The 22441-nt window shown below is 42.8% G+C and overlaps 1 protein-coding gene across 1 annotated transcript in view; it reads left to right on the top strand.

Moving 5' to 3' along the window:
• The window catches only part of LOC311114817 (NLR family CARD domain-containing protein 3-like), a gene marked incomplete at its 3' end in the record, with an annotated part of 25628 nt that extends 6427 nt beyond the window's left edge, over positions 1 to 19201 (top strand). The window contains exon 3 of the mRNA XM_084190052.1: positions 19162 to 19201. Within this exon, the coding sequence (XP_084046178.1) occupies positions 19162 to 19201 (40 nt within the window). The remainder of the gene's footprint in view (positions 1 to 19161) is intronic.
• Between the last annotated feature and the right edge of the window lie 3240 nt (positions 19202 to 22441).

The raw sequence follows: 22441 nt of genomic DNA, 5'->3' as shown, positions 1-22441 counted from the left end.
CTGTGTAGAGAGGGTCTGACTGGGCGCTGTTACTGGGAGGTAGAGTGGAGTGGGGAAGGGGCTGTTATAGGAGTGGCATATAAAGGAATCAGCAGGAGAGGAAGGGGTAATGACTGTCTGATTGGATACAATGACAAGTCCTGGAGTCTGCTCTGCTCTGACAACAGTTACTCTGCCTGGCACAATAATAAGTCCACTACCATAGACGTCCCCTCCTCCAGCTCCCACAGAGTAGGAGTGTATCTGGACTGGCCAGCCGGCACTCTGTCCTTCTACAGAGTCTCCTCTGACACACTGACCCACCTGAACACATTCCACTCCACATTCACTGAGCCCCTCTATCCAGGGTTTAGGGTTCATGATGACTCCTCAGTGTCTCTGTAAATAATAACCATGGTAACACTGACACACACACACACACTGGACAGAACACACATACACACACTGACACACACACAGGACACACACACACACTGGACACACACACACACACTGGACACACACACACACACTGGACACACACACACTGACACACTGGACACACACTGGACACACACTGGACACACACACACACACACACACTGGATACACATACACACACTGGACACACACACACACACACACACACTGGATACACACACACACACTGGACACACACACTGGACACACACACACACACACACACACACACACACACACTGGACACACACAAACACACACACACTGGACACACTGGACACACACACACGTACACTGCACACACACACACACACATACACACACTGGACACACACACACTGGACACACACACACACACTGCACACACACACACACAGGACACACACATGCAGGACAAACACACACACATACACACACTGGACACACACACACTGAACACACACACACTGAACACACACACACACACTGGACACCCACACACTAAACACACATACATACACTAGACACACACACAGACACTGAACACATACACACACACTGGACACACACACACTGGACACACACACACTTACATACACTAGACACACACTGAACACACACACACACACTGGACACACACACACATACATACACTAGACAAACACACACACATTGAACTAATACACACACTGAACACATACACACACTGGACACACACACACAGGACACATATACACACACTGAACACACACACACTGAACACACACACTGGACACACACACTGGACACACACACTGGACACACACACACACACACTAGACACACACACACTGAACACATACACACACTGGACTCACACACACAGAATGGACACACACACACACACACACTGGACACACATCCACACACACACACACACTGGACACACACACACACACACACTGGACACACACACTGGACACACACACAAACACACACGTTGGATTCACACACACACACACACACATATATACTGGACACACACAAACTGGACACACACACACTGGACACACACACTGAACACACATACACACACTGGACACACACACACACAATGGACACACACACACACACTGGACACACACACACACACTGGACACACACACACACAATGGACACACACACACAGGACACACACACACACACTGGACACACACACACATTTCTATTTGTAGGATTTTGATGAAAGGAAATCCCATATAACCTAATGGACAGGACTTTGCTATGGCATCTTCTGTTTGGGTGTCTCAGGTCAGGTCTGAGCCATGATCAGAATGTGTCTCTGTGTCTATTTCCAGCCCTGCCATTTCTACCTGTCCTGATCTAGTGTTTCACCCCTGACCTCCTCACACCGTCTCACTGTCCATGTCTGCTTTTAGCTCCCACCTCTACTTCACTGTGTTATAATGGACCTTATGCTTGTTATGTCACCTCTGTAACCAGTTATCAAACATACTGACCTTTCTGACCCTATCCCATGGCCCTACTTTCTAGAAATGAACATTTATATTCCTCTATGAGTTTTGTTTTGTGTCCATTTACTTATATATTTGTTGTATATTGGGGTTGTGCTGCAGAGCATCATGGGGGTTTTTATGTGTTGAGATGATCACGTTCCAGATAAATGGTTGAACTGATTCCTGTCTCCTGTCTCATCATTATTGAATTGTTATACAGACGTGGTTATGAAACCCACGAGACATAACAACAGATTCGTGATGAGTAAGTTTGAATCTACAGGAACTATTCTGTCTGGAAGAAGTGGGTTTTTACAACTGTTTAAAACTGTTATTTTCTGTGGTACAGTCTAGGCTAATGTTAGCACAGTGTATTGCTAGCAGAGGCAAGTGCATAGTCGAGCTAGCTAAGAAAGAGAGTTAACCAGTGGTTTAAAGTACTTAAGTAAAAATACTTTAAAGTACTACTTAAGTAGTTTTTTGGGGGTATATGTACTTGACTTTACTAATCATATTTTTGACTACTTTTACTTTTACTTCACTACATTCCTAAAGAAAATAATGTACTTTTTACTCCATACCTTTTCCCTGACACCCAAAAGTACTCGTTACATTTTGAATGCTTAGCAGGACAGAAAATGGTCCAATTCAGGCCCTTATCAAGAGAACATCCCTACTGCCTCTGATCTGGCAGACTCACTAAACACAAATGCTTTGTTTGTAAATTGTCTGAGTGTTGGAGTGTGCCTCTGGCTGAACGTATATTTTAAAAACAAGAAATTCATCTGGTTTGCTTTATGTAAGGAATTTGAAATGATTTATACTTGTACTTTTACTTTTGATACTTAAGTATATTTTAGCAATTACATTTACTTTTGATACTTAATTATATATAAAACCAAATACTTTTAGACTTTTACTCAAGTAGTATTTTACTGGGTGACTTTCACTTTTAGTTGAGTCATTTTCTGTTAAGGTATCTTTACTTTTACTCAAGTATGAATGACAATTGGGTACTTTTTCCACCACTGGAGTTAACATCGTCATGGACGGCAGAAAAGGACTCGAGACGGACTGTCACGGATTCCGCCGAGGCTGCTCCTCCTCCTTGCTCGGGCAGGCTTTGGCGTTCGTCGTCCCCGGAGTACTAGCTACTGCCGATCGATGTTTCTGTGTTTGTCTTGTGTTGTCTAGTTTGTACACCTGTTACTTATTTTGTGTTGATTGTGTAACATATAAGTTCCCTTGTTTTACGTTTGGCCTTTGTGTGTTATTGTCATTTTGTCCTGTCTGATGTTCGGCATTTCTAGTTCGCCTTTTACGCACAGCGCGTGTTACTCCTCCAGTGTTGTGGAGACTTTTGTTTTGTGCGTGTTTACTTGAAGTAAAGTCTTGATCATCTTGATCCTCTGTGACTTCACCGCCGCATACCCCAGTCTGACATAACTTCTCTTTTACCAAGTATGACAATTGGGTACTTTTTCCACCACTGGAGTTATCATCGTCATGGACGGCAGAAAAGGACTGGAGACGGACATCGGAGCGGGAAAACAACGTGATTAAAAAGGAGGAATATACAGTGATTAAAGGAAAGGACATTTATTCAACTGTGAAGACAAACCTTTTAATTAAATCTGCTAAATGAGCGAACTTAGGAGGAAACGTGAGTGAAGTGAATGAAGATCACGTGACTGAGGAGAATATTGCCTTGGTTGAGGACAATACTGAAGTGAGTGACAATCAGGAGCCTATTGAGAAATGAAAAATGGCTGGAATTGTTGGAAACATTGGACAGTTTGATGAAAGTATTGAGCAGTGGAGCTCATATACAGAACAGTTTGAATATTTTGTTCTTGTAAATGACATGGATGAGGACAACATTGTGCCTCCATGTTTTAGTGTAATGGGGCCAAAGACATTTAATTTACTAGGCAGCCTGCTACAGCCAGACTGCAACGTGAACGCTGGGAGTCAGGATGCAAGTACAGGAAGTGAATTTAATAATACATAGAACAAAACAAGAAAGAGGAGTAGCGTACAGACATGAAACACTGAAACAGAATCAATAACGCCTGGGGAAGGAACCAAAGGTAGTGACTGATATAGGGGAGGTAATCAGGAAGGTGATGGAGTCCAGGTGAGTCTGATTGGTCGCAGGGGGCGTAACGATGGTGACAGGTGTGCGTAATAATGAGCAGACTGGTGACCTGGAACGCCGGAGAGGGAGTATACGGGACACAGACAGAACAGGTAATAAGACGTGTGGGGATATTGTGGAGATACTTCAGTAGAATTTACCTGGTCCTGACTTCAATTAAACTCTGTCTGGGAAACTGCCCCTCAGTCTCTCATCTACTCTGAGCTCAGATGGGGAAACATGAGAAGAGTTTCATTCCAAAACGCTATATATCACTTTTCAGAAGTTTTGGTAAATTAGCCTTTATTGTTTAAAGAAATTATGAAAGAGTTGGTGTGTTTTTTCACTATCTAATCATGGTGTGGGGTTGTTCAATGACAGACATGTATTTGTTTAAAATCTATCACTTGATGCTTTCATTTCAGATAGACAATTAATCATGTTTTTTTGCCTAATGCTACATATCTGCCTCACTCTCAGAGAAATAAGTAGTACTACTTGGTTTTACACAGTAATAGTATATAACTGCCTCACTCTCAGAGAAATAAGTAGTACTGCTAGGTTTTACACAGTGAAATGTAAAAATAACTATATTTCTAATAAAGAACTTTACAAATATTATATTTGTGAAATCAATGTTGAAAAATGTTTTCTAAAAATATAGACAGTAATATGATATTTGTATTTAAAACCTTACATTTGACATTTTAGTCATTTAGCAGATGGTCTCATCCAGGATCCGGTTTTCCAAAAGCATCTTAAGGCCAAGTTCATCGTTAGAACCTTTGTAGGAGCACCGTTAAATCTCTGAGCAGTTCCCCAAAACCATCGTTATTAACGTTACACTTGAAAACGCTTGTAATCTAACGCCTGCCTCAGACCATTCATACTCGTAGAACAGGTAAATCTCAGGGGTTAAAGCAACAACAAAAGAAATCCTTATGTTGACCTCTGATTGATTGTCTTGTGCTAAATTAATCTCCCCTTTCATGTAAACAAGTCATGACCGTCATGCTTTTAGGAAAAGAGGATCATTTCTGTAAATGTATTAAAACTGCAAATGTGACCAATTCCAGTCCCCTTGCTCAGGGTTCCCAGGGTCCTCCTGGGGAAACTTCTTGAGAAGCTCAGTTCTAAGAAGCTCAGTTCTGGTGACAAGAAAAAGGCCGTTCTACTCCAGAATGAATGGAAATACAATGATGCTGACACCATCTAAAATATCATTTACACCTCCATGAATGAGCCCAATAAGATATTGGTAAAGATGATGTTAAATGATTTTAACATATTGAACCATATATCCTGTATTCATGATCTATTATCAGATGTGCTATTAGCAATAAGCATGATCACCTGTAGCCCAACGGATGCAGCATAGTGGATGCAGCATATTATTATTCACTCAGAATTGTTGTTGGGGGGGTTTCTATTACAAAGTGTGCAATTGCCCTTTTAAGATGCCGTTGCCCCTTTAAGAGCTCTGTTGTGAATGATCCTAAACCATGCTTGATACTCCGGTTTTAAGATGCTGTTGCCCCTTTAAGAGCTCTGTTGTGAATGATCCTAAGCCATGCTTGATACTCCGGTTGTAACTGCATTTTTAAAACAATGCATTAGCACAATTGTAGGAGTATAGAAATAAATGTGTTATCAATGGAAAGCTTGGATCCCCCTCTTTTTATAACAAAGGTCAAAACTGCCTCAAAAGTGTTTTCCCCGTGATCGCATTAAGAGTTGTTGTTCGTTGACTGCTTGAATAAACGGCCCTACAAAGGCAAAGAGCATCAACTAGAAAACAGTCCAACTGAAGACAAAAAAGGCTTTAAAGTTGTTTTTGCTGTCCAGCCGAATATGTTGTCGGTAGATAAGTGTAATGCACTGATGTATCATCTTATTATGACCACTGATCTGACCTATGACCCCTTAAATGCTGATACTGCACTCTGCCTTTGTTTGACCTTAAACAGCTGTATGGGTCATGCAAAAGCAAAGTGCAGTATCTAAAAAATCTAAATGTGTTTATCCAGCTTTCTTGTGGTTTTTAATGGTGTTGTGTAGCTGTGTTTTCATGTTTTGAATGTTGTATTGTAGCAACCCTCAAGCTATTTTTATCCATAAGGTAAGAACTATTTAATCACGGAGAATGTTTATACTTATGTGACTTTGTATTACTATCAATGCTGTCCTTTTCTTTATGTTAGCGAGCGTTTCAATATTTTGTTTGCTATCTTTCTTACCATTATCTGGGTATTTTGCATTTCAATGCCAGTTAAACCATACTGTTTCTGCGTGATTGTGCCGTGTTTATTCTGGTGATAACTGGATCACTGGCTGTCTCATGGAGTGTGTGAGGGTGAGTGTCATGGTCGGGATGGCCTTAACTCAGAGCCTGATAGAATACCAAGGAAAACCGTAGTAACTGCAGTAGAACATGGTGGAACAAAGCCAGATGGCAGTAACCTCACTTACTGCTGTTTCCTTGGTTTTTACTGGGATTTTGTAGTTGCATCAAATTTGACCCTCCATTTTCTCTGAAACAGAAGATAATTGAACCAGGACACTTTGTCACAAGATATAACAGATACTATGAAGCCTGATTTAGGTCTGAACTCATCTTTGACCAAATGTGTAGCAGCAGTTTGCAATTGTACGGCAGAATAGCTGTGTACATAATCCTAATACCTCTTCACGGACTACATTTGAACACTTGAACAGTGTCTTCTGTTAGGGTGTGAACTGGTATGGTAAGATTACCTAGTGGGGCCAGTAACTGAAAGGTTGCTGGTTCGAATACCTGAGCCATCAAGGTAAATATCTGTCTGTGCCCTTAAGCAAGGCACTTACACCTGATTTGCTCCAGAGGGCGCCGTACTACTATGACCCTGTAAAACAACACATTTCACTGCATCTATCCAGTGTCTGTGACAATACATTTAAAAATATTTTATTTATTTATTACAACAGTTCATCCAAGGACACCTTGACTTGCATTAAACTCTCACTCCAGAAAAATATTCTCATGAAATCATATGATCTATAGTTAGAGAAAAGGATTCCTGTGAACGCGGCCTGCTACAAGCAGGAAACAAGTTATGGATGCGTGATCTATCTTGGCATCGTTTTGGGGTAATCACATTGGAACATTCCAACATTCATCTTTAAGGACATGAACTGGCAGAACAGGTTTCAGCAAAGTATGGAGTCATTGCTTAACCCTAATTGCTCCTGTAAGTCGCTCTGGATAAGAGCGTCTGCTAAATAACTAATTATTATAATTATATTGTTTTCAGGAAGGTGTCTCCATGGCGATAGGAGGGACAGGAGGCAGACTAAGGGCAAGGGAAGCCACCTGAACTACTGCCCTACAAAGGCAAAGAGCAGTCTACGCAAACAGTGAATCTGAGAACAAATGGCTTTAAAGTTGGGTTTTTTGTCCAATCATATCAACCATGACCACTGATCTGACCTATGACTCCTTAAATGCTGATACTACACTCTGCCTTTTTATGACCATAAACAGCTATATGGGTCATGCAAAAGCAAAGTGCAGTATGTAGAAATCTAAATGTGTTTATCCAGCTTTCTTGTTGTTTTTCTGTTTGATGGAAACAGTTTGAGAGTTTAACTATATTCCAACTGTATTTAATGGTGTTATGTAGTCGTGTTTTCATGTTTTATAATAATATTAATAATAATAATAATATAATATGCCATTTAGCAGACGCTTTTATCCAAAGCGACTTACAGTCATGCGTGCATACATTTTTTTTGTGTATGTTTTCAATGTTGTATTGGAGTAGGCCTAACCCTCACCAATATTTCTGTTGATGGAGAGAGAGACCAGACAAGACACAGAGACAGCAACAGAAGAATAGGATATGATGGAGAGAGACACCAGACAAGACACAGAGACAGCAACAGAAGAATAGGATATGATGGAGAGAGACACCAGACAAGACACAGGGACAGCAACAGAAGAATAGGATATGATGGAGAGAGACACCAGACAAGACACAGGGACAGCAACAGAAGAATAGGATATGATGGAGAGAGACAGAACAGGCCATAACAGAAGAAAATAGACACAGGAGACAGTAACAAACTGGAACCTGAGACAGCAACAGAAAAGACACAGACTGCAACAGACAAGACACAGACAGCAAAAGTCAATTTACAGACAGCAACAGACAGAACACAGACAGCAACAGACAAGACATAGACAACAACAGACAAGACACAGAGAAAGTGACAGAAGAGGGCAGATGGAGAGAGAACCAAGGTTGGTTGAGCAGAAGAGGGCATACAAGAGAGACAGCAACAGAAGGGGAGAGACAAGATAGACAGCAACAGAAGAGGGCAGACAAGAGAGACAGCAACAGAAGAGGGCAGACAAGAGAGACAGCAACAGAAGAGGGAAGACAAGAGACAACAACAGAAGAGGCCAGACAAGAGAGACAGCAACAGAAGAGGGGAGACAAGAGAGACAGCAACAGAAGGGGGGAGACAAGAGAGACAGCAACAGAAGAGGGGAGACAAGAGAGACAGCAACAGAAGAGGGGAGACAAGAGAGACAGCAACAGAAGAGGGGAGACAAGAGAGACAGCAACAGAAGAGGGCAGACAAGAGAGACAGCAACAGAAGAGGGGAGACAAGAGAGACAGCAACAGAAGAGGGAAGACAAGAGAGACAGCAACATAAGAGGGGAGACAAGAGAGACAGCAACAGAAGAGGGCAGACAAGAGAGACAGCAACAGAAGAGGGGAGACAAGAGAGACAGCAACAGAAGAGGGGAGACAAGAGAGACAGCAACAGAAGAGGGCAGACAAGAGAGACAGCAACAGAAGAGGGGAGACAAGAGAGACAGCAACAGAAGAGGGGAGACAAGAGAGACAGCAACAGAAGAGGGGAGACAAGAGAGACAGCAACAGAAGGGGGGAGACAAGAGAGACAACAACAGAAGAGGGCAGACAAGAGAGACAGCAACAGAAGAGGGGAGACAAGAGAGACAGCAACAGAAGAGGGCATACAAGAGAGACAGCAACAGAAGAGGGGAGACAAGAGAGACAGCAACAGAAGGGGGGAGACAAGAGAGACAGCAACAGAAGACAGAGAAAGTAATGGAGAGAGGCAGAGGAGGGGAGAGCAGACAGTAGACTGTATCACTTAAAGCTGCTCTATAGATTCTAATTACTGCACAGCACAGTGAGTGTGTGTGTGTGGGGGGGGGGGGTATGTGTGTGTGTGTGTGTGTGTGTGTCTGTGAGTGTGTGTGTGTGAGAGAGAGAGAGTAAATAATGGTAAAACAGCATTATAATGATAGTCATACAATGTCAAGTATTTCTTAACTATAAACATTCTCCATGATGAAATAACCTTAGGCCTACTATAATACAACATTGAAAACATGAAAACACGACTACATAACACCATTAAATACAGTTGGAAGGTAGTAACAACTATCAAACAGTTTCCATCAAACAGATAAACAACAAGAAAGTTGGATCAACATATTTAGGTTTCTTGATGCTGCACTTTGCCGTTGCATTACCCATATACTTGTTTAAGGTCATACAAAGGCAGAGTTCAGTATCAGCATTTTAGGGGTCATAGGTCAGATCAGTGGTTATGGTTGATATGCACGGACATTTGCGTAGACTGCTCTTTGCCTTTGTAGGGCAGTAGTTCAGGCGGCTTCCCTTGCCCTTTAGTCTGCCTCCTGTCCCTCCTATCACCATGGAGACACCTTCCTGAAAACAATGACTCCATACTTCATGTCCTTAAAGATTAGAATGTTCCAATGTGGTTGGCCAAAAATATGACAAGATAGATCACACATTCATCATTCAGGGTTTCTATCAAACAGAAATGTCACATTTCTGGTTTGTCCATACCTTGTTTCCTGCTTGTAGCAGTGTGCGTTTACAGGAATCGTTCTCTCTAACTATAAGTCACATGATTTCATGAGAATATTTTTCTGCAGTAAGAGGGTAATGCAAGTGAAGGTGTCCTTGGATCAACGTCAACAAGAGTTATAACCAGCATTGTTAAATTAACTGTTGGAATTGCAAAAAATATATATGTTTTTATTGTCAGATACACCAGATAGGTGCAGTGAAATGTGTTGTGTTACAGGGTCAGCCATAGTAGTACTGCACCCATGAAGCAAGTTAGTGTTAAGTGCCTTGCTTAAGGCACATCAACAGATTTTCACATTGACGGCTCAGGTATTCAAACCAGCGACCTTTCAGTTACTGGCCCAACGTTCTAACCGCTAGGCAATGTGACCACACCATACCAGGTCCCGCCCTAAAAGAAGACAATGTTTAAGTGTTCAAATGTAGTCCATGAAGAGGTATTAGGATTATGTGCACAGCTATTCGCCGTACAATTGCAAACTGCTGCTACACATTTGGTCAAAGATGAGTTCAGACCTAAATCAGGCTTCATAGTATCTGTTATATCTTGTGACAAAGTGTCCTGGTTCAATTATCTTCTGTTTCAGAGAAAATGGAGGGTCAAATTTGATGCAACTACAAAATCCCAGTAAAAACCAAGGAAACAGCAGTAAGTGAAGTTACTGCCATCTGGCTTTGTTCCACCATGTTCTACTGCAGTTACTACGGTTTTCCTTGGTATTCTATCAGGCTCTGAGTTCAGGCCATCCCGACCATGACACTCACCCTCACACACTCCATGAGACAGCCAGTGATCCAGTTATCACCAGAATAAACATGGCACAATTCCGCGGAAAAATATTAGATAATTTTGGTCACATATTCAGTCTTTTCCAAAACTGAGTTTAGTGAGACTTGTGGTTGTGACTGTTCACAACGTAAATAAAGGTTGCCCACATGCCCACACCAAGTAATAATCAATTCAGAATGCAACTGCACCCGACCCAATCGTGATGCCTGTGGTAAATGTGGGTTGAATTTGGATATCCCTATGGGGCTAGTTAGGGACCATCAGTAAATTACACCATGTACATGGGACAACATGTTACAATTCCAATAGCTCCAAATTTGGATTGCAAAACTAAAGAGAGAATCAGACAAGACACAGAGACAGCAACAGAAGAATATGATATGATGGAGAGAGACACCAGACAAGACACAGAGACAGCAACAGAAGAATAGGATATGATGGAGAGAGACACCAGACAAGACACAGAGACAGCAACAGAAGAATATGATATGATGGAGAGAGACACCAGACAAGACACAGAGACAGCAACAGAAGAATAGGATATGATGGAGAGAGACACCAGACAAGACACAGAGACAGCAACAGAATAATAGGATATGATGGAGAGAGACACCAGACAAGACACAGAGACAGCAACAGAAGAATAGGATATGATGGAGAGAGACACCAGACAAGACACAGAGACAGCAACAGAAGAATAGGATATGATGGAGAGAGACACCAGACAAGACACAGAGACAGCAACAGAATAATGGGATTTGATGGAGAGAGACACCAGACAAGACACAGAGACAGCAACAGAAGAATAGGATATGATGGAGAGAGACACCAGACAAGACACAGAGACAGCAACAGAAGAATAGGATATGATGGAGAGAGACACCAGACAAGACATAGAGACAGCAACAGAAGAATAGGATATGATGGAGAGAGACACCAGACAAGACACAGAGACAGCAACAGAAGAATAGGATATGATGGAGAGAGACACCAGACAAGATGAATGACATCAATAGACGACACAGAGAAAGTGATGGAGAGAGACGGAGGAGGGGAGAACACACAGTAGACTATCACTAAAAGCTGATATAGGGATTCTAATTACTGCACTGTGTGTGTGAGAGAGAGAGAGAGAGAGAGAAGAGAGAGAGAGAGAGAGAGAGAGAGAGAGAGAGAGAGAGAGAGAGAGAGAGAGAGAGAGAGAGAGAGAGAGAGAGAGAGTTTAGGTACTGTGGGATTATTTAATCAGTTTGGCTCATTGGACAGGTCAGAGTCTATATTTGAAGTTCTTGAGTGGTTTTTGGCAATACACTGGTGATGTATTCATGGATTTAGCTGTTGAAATTCCTTCCCGGACCCTCCTACTGGCTGTGGGCTAAGCCACCGATGTCTTCACATCCTAGGGGAGAGAGGAGCTGCTACCCCTGGGGAGAGAGGAGCTGTTACACCTGGGGAGAGAGGAGCTGCTACCCCTGGGGAGAGAGGAGCTGTTACCCCTGGGGAGAGAGGAGCTGATACCCCTGGGGAGAGAGGAGCTGTTACCCCTGGGGAGAGAGGAGCTACTACCACTGGGGAGAGAGGAGCTGCTACCCCTGGGGAGAGAGGAGCTGTTACCCCTGGGGAGAGAGGAGCTGTTACCCCTGGGGAGAGAGGAGCTGTTACCCCTGGGGAGAGAGGAGCTGCTACCCCTGGGGAGAGAGGAGCTGTTACCCCTGGGGAGAGAGGAGTTGCTACCCCTGGGGAGAGAGGAGCTGCAACCAGGAGAGACTGTGACCCTGCTCGGGAAGAGCTTAACGATTGGTGATTGTTGGGGCACGTTTGGCAGGAGCTTCAGTGATGAAGACTGCTGAACTTGCTGATGTTTCACAATATGCCATGGCCGTCTCAGTCACCAGGTCTCAACCCAATTGAAGACAACCATCAACAAAACACTAAATTATGGAATTTCTTGTGGAAGAATGATGTCACATCCCTCCAATAGAGTTCCAGACAATTTTTTTTTTCTTTTTTTTTTACCTTGACAATAAACATTTTAATGAACCACAAACACTTGATGTTTAAGGATGACACACACATAGGGAGACAGTTTGCGTTCCTTCTCACATATGCACCTAGGAAGATGCAGTGTTTCTCAACCTGTAATTTTACATAATGTTGCAAGACACATACCATCAAATTAATCCATAGACTTTTGTCCATATTTACAGAAGGCTATCATTTCACAAATTGTTCCTATATTGAAAGGAAAATAAAGTCAAACATTTCAATACAAAATAATAAAAACAATCACAGCATTACTCAGTCTTAATGTATTTTAACCATATTAACCAGTTTAATCAAATTGTTTTCATTTGGAACACTAAATCAGAACTACATTTGGAGTTCCAGACACTTGTAGAATGTATGCCAAGGCACATTGTAAGAGCTATAAAGAGACAGGGAGTGGGAGAGAGAACAGGTAGAACCTGATATGGAAATGAGCAGAACAAACTAAAGGAACTTTCCACCACCGAATGATCATTCCAGACTCTACTTCTATTGAGAGACATATAAAAGGTAAGACGACGATTGTTATGATATTAATATAGTTGATGATATTGTTATGTGTATTAATATAGTTGATTATATTGTTATGTGTATTCATATAGTTGATGATATTGTTATGTGTATTCATATAGTTGATGATATTGTTATGTGTATTAATATAGTTGATGATATTGTTATGTGTATTCATATAGTTGATGATATTGTTATGTGTATTCATATAGTTGATGATATTGTTATGTGTATTAATATAGTTGATGATATTGTTATGTGTATTAATATAGTTGATGATATTGTTATGTGTATTAATATAGTTGATGATATTGTTATGTGTATTCATATAGTTGATGATATTGTTATGTGTAATAATATAGTTGATGATATTGGTATGTGTATTAATATAGTTGATGATATTGTTATGTGTATTCATATAGTTGATGATATTGTTATGTGTATTAATATAGTTGATGATATTGTTATGTGTATTCATATAGTTGATGATATTGTTATGTGTATTAATATAGTTGATGATATTGATATGTGTATTAATATAGTTGATGATATTGTTATGTGTATTCATATAGTTGATGATATTGTTATGTGTATTAATATAGTTGATGATATTGTTATGTGTATTCATATAGTTTATATTTTTTGTAGACAGAGTGTTATAAATGGCCTACTCTCCTTAAAATGTAATTGAAGTAAATTCGATGCTGGGGGTGAATTCGTTCCGTGCCCACCTGTGTTCCCACGGTTATCTCCTACTGTATCGTACACCTATAGACTGTGTTCCCCAGGGTGATCTCCTACTGTATCATAGACCTATAGACTGTGTTCCCCAGGGTGATCTCCTACTGTATCATAGACCTATAGACTGTGTTCCCCAGGGTGATCTCCTACTGTATCATAGACCTATAGACTGTGTTCCCCAGGGTGATCTCCTACTGTATCATAGACCTATAGACTGTGTTCCCCAGGGTGATCTCCTACTGTATCATAGACCTATAGACTGTGTTCCCTAGGGTGATCTCCTACTTTATCATAGACCTATAGACTGTGTTCCCCAGGGTGATCTCCTACTGTATCATAGGCCTATAGACTGTGTTCCCCAGGGTGATCTCCTACTGTATCATAGACCTATAGACTGTGTTCCCCAGGGTGATCTCCTACTGTATCATAGGCCTGTAGACTGTGTTCCACAGGGTATGTTGTGTGAAAGAGAGACAAATAAATACTGTGGAAAGACTAACAATTTACACTTCCTCAAAACAGGTTGTGTGTGTTCATTAGTGCCCACCGTAGCGAAACGTTTGGCAACGGAAACTGTTTAGGTCACCTTGTACAGCGTTTGGAGCAAACAGTTTATGAATTGTTGCAATACTGTTGGCTGCGGTGTAAACTAATGAATATGACCCAGGTAGTAGCCTACAACTCGGCTGTTGATGTCTGCCTCATGCTGAAACCTGAACTTAGCCTGAGGGGTGTACTATGATGCAAGCTAGATATACTGGTTTTCTAAAGCTAGGTAGCTTCTGTTAGCTTCACATTCCAGCTCAGGCCTCATCCATAGGAATGTACAGAGTGCTAGTCACCTGTCACGTTCGTTTATAGACGGGACGGACCAAGGCGCAGCGTGATATGCATACATGTTTATTTATACTGAACAAACACCACGACAAAATAACAAATGAAACGAAACGTGAAGTCCAAGGTAGACAAACAACATACCTCACACGGAACAAGATCCCACAACCCACTAGTGCCAATAGGCTGCCTAAGTATGGTCCCAAATCAGAGACAACGAGCGACAGCTGCCTCTGATTGGGAACCACACCGGCCAACATAGATCTAGACATGCTAGAACTACAACATAGAAATACACAACATAGAAACTACACACCCTGACTCAACATATACGAGTCCCCTGAGTCAGGGCGTGACAGTAACACCCCCCCCCCCCCCCCCAAAGGTGCGGACTCCGACCGCGCCACATAAACATAACAGTGTAGGGGCCGGGTGGGCATTCCGCCTCGGAGGCGGATCCGGCTCCGGGCGTGACCACCACTTACTCTCCGCCTTCCTGTTGTGCCCCTGGTCTGGTCTGGACCTCGGCGCGCTGCTTCCCCTCTCCTTCCTCCCACGAAGTACCAAGCCCTGTCTGGACCCTGGTGTGGGAGACCCCGAACCTGGAGAGGGGCTGACGTCTGGGTCTGGAGCTGGACCCGACGACGGTGGATCGAACTGCTCTGGCTCCGGAGTGGAGCCGCTGACCGGAGCTGGATCAGGCACCGGTGGAGCGGACTGCTCTGCCTCCGGAGTGGAGCCACTGACTGGAGCTGGACTGGACCCCGGTGGAGCGGATTGCTCTGGCTCCGGAGTGGATCCGCTGACCGGAGCTGGACTAGACCCCGGTGGAGCGGATTGCTCTGGCTCCGGAGTGGAGCAGCTAACCGGAGCTGGATCAGGCACCGGTGGAGCGGATTGCTCTGGCTCCGGTGTGGAGCAGCTGACCGGTGCCGGACCAGGCACCGGTGGAGCGGATTGCTCTGGCTCCGGAGTGGAGCAGCTGACCATTGCCGGACCAGGCACCGGTGGGACAGGCACGGGCCGTGCCGGACTGGACACACGCACCACTGGCTTGGTGCGAGGAGCAGGAACAGGCCGGACCGGGCTGGCGACGCTCATCACTGGCTTGGTGCGAGGGACAGGAACAGGCCGGACCGGGCTGGCGACGCGCACCACTGGCTTGGTGTGAGGGACAGGAACAGGCCGGACCGGGCTGGCGACGCGCACCACTGGCTTGGTGCGAGGGACAGGAACAGGCCGGACCGGGCTGGCAACGCGCACCACTGGCTTTTTGCGAGGGGCAGGAACGGGCCGGGCTGGCGACACGCACCACTGGCTTGGTGCGAGGGGCAGGAACGGGCTGGGCTGGCGACGTGCACCACTGGCTTGGCGCCTCCCATGTCCAGGAACCCTTTCCTTCCAGGATCTCCTCCCATGTCCAGGTTGTCTGCTCCTGGACACGCTGCTTGGTCCTCGTTTGGTGGGATATTCTGTCACGTTCGTTTATAGACGGGACGGACCAAGGCGCAGCGTGATATGCATACATGTTTATTTATACTGAACAAACACCACAACAAAATAACAAATGAAACGAAACATGAAGTCCAAGGTAGATAAACAACATACCTCACACGGAACAAGATCCCACAACCCACTAGTGCCAATAGGCTGCCTAAGTATGGTCCCCAATCAGAGACAACGAGCGACAGCTGCCTCTGATTGGGAACCACACCGGCCAACATAGAAATAGACATACTAGAACACCAACATAGAAATACACCACATAGAACATACACACCCTGACTCAACATATACGAGTCCCCTGAGTCAGGGCGTGACATCATCAGGAAGGTGCTCTCAGCAGAACGGAAAATATATAATGACTTGACAGTTTAATCATACAAAATGGCGCTAACTGGATGTGGGCAAGTCAAATTCAATCAGTGGAGGTTGCTGAGGGGAGGACGGCTAATATTAATGATACCATTCCACCTATTCCACTCCAGCCATTACCACAAGCCCGTCCTCCCCAATTAAGGTGCCACCAACCTCCTATGAATTCAATATATCAATATTCATTCATCCTAGTTCTACATTTCACATTTCGTATGATAAATGTAATTATATCATAGCTCTACTATAGTGTAGCGATCTGTGCAACTTCCGGCGTGAGTTTACTGTGAACACTGAGGCTGTACCCACTTTAAGTTACAGTTTTAACAGAGACCAAGTAGGCTATTTGATCATAATGTAAAAAAGGCATCCAATAACATTTAACATGGAAATAGCTGTTCTGTCATTCAGCCTACAGTAGCAGCCAATGTGTGGTGTTCAATGTAAGCCTACATTCCATGAGACATTTGAAAAAAAACTTGCAGAGCTTGACATTAACCTGTTTATCTACTTGTCCTTCACACAAGGAGGAGGTGACTGAAAATGTTGTTGTGTTTGATGCAAGAAACCACTTTACTAAATAAAATGCATCATTATTCCCATACCATTATTACAGAGAATCAGACAAATTATGCTACCCTCTGCCTATTGGCTACTTAGTTTATTCAAGCATGTCTCAAAATACAACACTGCCCCTTTAAGACAAAAAAAAGCTCTTTACCTGACTTGCTTTTCAAATATGTCTAGAAATGTACAGGTTTTGTGCTGTTGTAGGAAGCAATCACTCTCCTATTGCTGACTACAAATGATCTATAACTGGGATAATAACCCACTAACTATCAAAGGATATGAACACATGATCTATAACTGGGATAATAACTCACTAACTATCAAAGGATATGAACACATGATCTATAACTGGGATAATAACTCACTAACTATCAAAGGAAATGAACAAATGTCCACACGTCACTACATGTAGCTCTCGCTTTGATCTCAAAACAAGCGCATCGACTCACGACCGCTGATGCTGTAAAAACAGTCCAGTTCAAAGTGAATGGAACAAATCCATATATAGCAATGGTCTATTTGCATATAAACTACCAGTCAACTGTTTGGACACACCTACTCATTCAAGGGTTTTTCTTAATTTTTTACTATTTTCTACATATGGAATCATGTAGTAACGAAAAAGGTGTTAAACAAATCAAAATATATTTTAGATTTTAGATTCTTCTTGCCTTGATGACAGCTTTGCACACTCTTGGCATTCTCTCAACCAGCTTCACCTGGAATGCTTTCCAACAGTCTTGAAAGAGTTCCCACATATGCTGAGCACTTGTTGGCTGCTTTTCCTTCACTCTGCGTTCCAACTCATCCCAAACCATCTCAATTGGGTTGAGGTCGGGTGATTGTGGAGGCCAGGTCACCTGATGCAGCACTCAATCCCTCTCCTTCTTGGTCAAATAGCCCTTACACAGATGGGATGGAGTATCGCTGCAGAATGCTGTGGTAGCCATGCTGGTTAAGTGTGCCTTGAATTCTAAATAATTCACAGACAGAGTCACCAGCAAAGCACCCCCACACCATCACACCTCCTCCTCCATGCTTCACGGTGGGAACTACACATGCAGAGATCATCCGTTCACCTACTCTGCGTCTCACAAAAACACGGCGGTTGGAACCAAAAATCTCACATTTGGACCCATCAGACCAAAGGACAGATTTCCACCGGTCTAATGTCCATTGCTCATGTTTCTTGGCCAAAGCAAGTCTCTTCCTCTTATTGGTGTCCTTTAGTAGTGGTTTCTTTGCAGCAATTCAACCATGAAGGCCTGATTCATGCAGTCTCCTCTGAACAGTTGATGCTGAGATATGTCTGTTACTTGAACTCTGTGAAGCATTTATTTGGGCTGCAATTTCTGAGGCTGGTAACTCTAATGAACTTATCCTCTGCAGCAGAGGTAACTCTGGGTCTTCCATTCCTGTGGCGGTCCTCATGAGAGCCAGTTTCATCATAGCGCGTGATCATTTTTGCGACTGCACTTGAAGAAACTTTAAAAGTTCTTGACATTTTCCGGATTCACTGACCTTCATATCTTAAAGTAATGATGGACTGTCGTTTCTCTTTTTTGGTTACTACATAATTCCATATGTGTTATTTCATAGTTTCTACATAGTTCTACAATGTAGAAAATAGTAAAAATAAAGAAAAACCCTTGAATGAGTAGGCGTGTCCAAACTTTTGAGTGGCTAATATTGCGTTGATAGGATCACAATTTCCACAGTAAAGGGAAACGTTGATAGTGATAACTAACGGTGAAATCTCTAGAAATCTCGTGCTTCTCTGTGCACGCTGATATTTCTTCTGTGTGGCAGTTCAGGGGGAGCTGTGAGCCTGCGCACGGACGCAGCTTAGAGGGAACATTGGTAACAATTCCAACCAAGTAACCCTATTGGTGCCAATGGAGCGATGCGTAGGGTGACTGTAACCCTATTGGTGCCAATGGAGCGATGCGTAGGGTGACTGTAACCCTATTGGTGCCAATGGAGCGATGCGTAGGGTGATTGCCTTCCACACGAGCAACCCTGGTTTGCTTCCCTGCCCTGCTGTTTGCTACATTGGTGTCAGTAGTGGAATGGCGGCTGTGAGGCCATCAGAACGCACGGCCCGGACGTGTGAGTAGTCGACTTCCTGGTCGGAGGGGGCAGTGTGAGCCACATTCCAATTCCCATCATGTGGGTTAAACCTATTGGTGCGATGCGTAGGGTGTTTGCCTTTCTCACCAGCGACCTGGGTTCTCTTCCCTGCCCTGTTTGATACACTGCTGATGTCATAGACTACCTGTTGAACACAGAGACACAATAATATGAGTGAAAGGATTTGAGGATAATATCAGTAAGTGTTGATTTAGAGTTGTCTTCTGGGTTCAGCCTTCTAGCTTCCTTTATCAATTGGGTGAAATATAATAAATGACATGGCCTCAGAGTTGGGAGATAACCAGTCCCAGTTTAAATCACCATGACAACCATTTCATTATTTCCCCAGCGCAGCAAGGGAATCTAGAGACTCAACTTTAGCAAATTAATAAATCACTTTTATTCACCAAGTACATTTAAACATACATACAGTTGAAGTCGGAAGTTTACATAAACTTAGGTTGGAGTCATTAAAACGTGTTTTTCAACCACTCCACAAATTTCTTGTTAGTTTGGCAAGTCGGTTAGGACATCTACTTTGTGCATGACACAAGTAATTTTTCCAACAATTGTTTACAGACAGATTATTTCACTTATAATTCACTGTATCACAATTCCAGTGGGTCAGAAGTTTACATACACTAAGTTGACTGTGCCTTTAAACAGCTTGGAAAATTCCAGAAAATGATGTCATGGCTTTAGAAGCTTCTGATAATTTGAGTCTATTGGAGGTGTACCTGTGGATGTATTTCAAGGCCTACCTTCAAACTCAGTGCCTCTTTGCTTGACATAATGGAAAAATGAAAATCAGCCAAGACCTCCGAAAATTATTGTAGACCTCCACAAGTCTGGTTCATCCTTGTGAGCAATTTCCAAATGCCTGAAGGTACCACGTTCATCTGTACAAACAATAGTACGCAAGTATAAACACCATGGGACCACGAGCCGTCATACTGCTCAGGAAGGAGACACGTTCTGTCTCCTAGAGATGAACGTACTTTGGTGCGAAAAGTGAAAATCAATCCCAGAACAACAGCAAAGGACCTTGTGAGGATGCTGGAGGAAACAGGTACAAAAAATCTATATCCACAGGAAAACGAGTCCTATATCGACATAAACTGAAAGGCCGCTCAGGAAGGAAGAAGCCACTGCTCCAAAACCGCCATAGAAAAGCAAGACTTCGGTTTGCAACTGCACATGGGGACAAAGATCATACTTTTTGGAGAAATGTCCTCTGGTCTGATGAAACAAAAATAGAACTGTTTGGCCATAATGACCATCGTTATGTTTGGAGGAAAAATGGGGTGGCTTGCAAGCCGAGGAAACACCATCCCAACCGTGAAGCACGGGGGTGGCAGCATCATGCTGTGGGGGTGCTTTGCTGCAGGAGGGACTGGTGCACTTCACAAAATAGATGGCATCATGAGGAAGGAAAATTGTGTGGATATATTGAAGCAACAACTCAAGGCATTAGTCATGAAGTTAAAGCTTGGTCGCAAATGGGTCTTCCAAATGGACAATGACCCCAAGCATACTTCCAAAGTTGTTGCGAAATGGCTTAAGGACAACAAAGTCAAGGTATTGGAGTGGCCATCACAAAGCCCTGACCTCAATCCTATAGAACATTTGTGGGCAGAACTGAAAAAGCGTTTGCGAGCAAGGAGGCCTACAAACCTGACTCAGTTACACCAGCTCTGTCAGGAGGAATGGGCCAAAATTCACCCAACTTATTGTGGGAAGCTTGTGGAAGGCTACCCGAAACGTTTGACCCAAGTTAAACAATTTAAAGGCAATGCTACCAAATACTAATTAAGTGTATGTAAACTTCTGACCCACTGGGAATGTGATGAAAGAAATAAAAGCTGAAATAAATCATTCTCTACTATTATTATGACATTTCACATTCTTAAAATAAAGTGGTGATCCTAACTGACCTAAGACAGGGAATTTCTACAAGGATTAAATGTCAGTAATTGTGATAAACTGAGTTTAAATGTATTTGGCTAAGGTGTATGTAAACTTCCGACTTCACTGTATATACATATATGAATAGATATTCCAGGTTTCAGGACTCTGATGTATCTGAAAATGTTGAACAAACATATAGCAGTGTGATTTTAATAGGATTTTATTATTGCAGGCTGTCAGGCTGTCTAGTCACAGAGGAAGGCTGTGCCTGACCTAAGACAGTGAATTTTTTACTAGGATTAAATGTCAGGAATTGTGAAAAACTGAGTTTAAATGTATTTGGCTAAGGTGTATGTAAACTTCCGACTTCAACTGTATATCTAAGAGAGATAAAAATAATGCAAATGCAGTACTGTGCAGTTATTTAGTGTACAGTTCAGAGATGGCTTGATGTGGTGAGCAGCATAGAGTGTATAGTCCTTTAGTCTCTATGGACCAGATGGTGGTGTACAGTTCAGAGATGGCTTGATGTGGTGTGCAGCATAGAGTGTATAGTCCTTTAGTCTCTATGGACCAGATGGCCAGTTGGTGAGGGCAACAGCATGGGGAAAGAAATTGTTCAGATGGGGGTCTATAACATCCAATCACATAGGTTTACAGCAGCTGACAGTTGCAACGTCATTGCTAATAATGCAAACTGCCTTGGTTTAGATAAAGACAAGCTCTGTACAGATGTAGGATCTTAATTTAATCAGCCTGTTGCAGGAGAACTAAAACTTGTTGTGTATTTGAGGGTTAAAAAGGCTTCTGAAGTTTGTAATTTAAATTTTTCCACCTTTCCCTTTTGAAAAATGTCAATTTATTATAATCCACATAATATTTCATATGTCGAGTTGCTTCAGGATTATTTTCCTGCTGTAGCAAGCGGGCTCAAATTAAGATCCTACATCTGTAGCAATATACCTGTATTTAATGTACATGGCTATATTAGGAGGACAGGATTCTCTTTACACCATTGTTTCTTGACCATTTGACATATTTTATTTACTGT

This window comes from Coregonus lavaretus (assembly GCF_964263955.1).
Source record: "Coregonus lavaretus genome assembly, contig: HAP1_SCAFFOLD_233, whole genome shotgun sequence".
In the NCBI taxonomy this organism is placed as follows: domain Eukaryota; kingdom Metazoa; phylum Chordata; class Actinopteri; order Salmoniformes; family Salmonidae; genus Coregonus; species Coregonus lavaretus.
The sequence above is the reverse complement of the archived record's forward strand: the minus strand, read 5'-3'. Positions and strand labels throughout refer to the sequence as shown.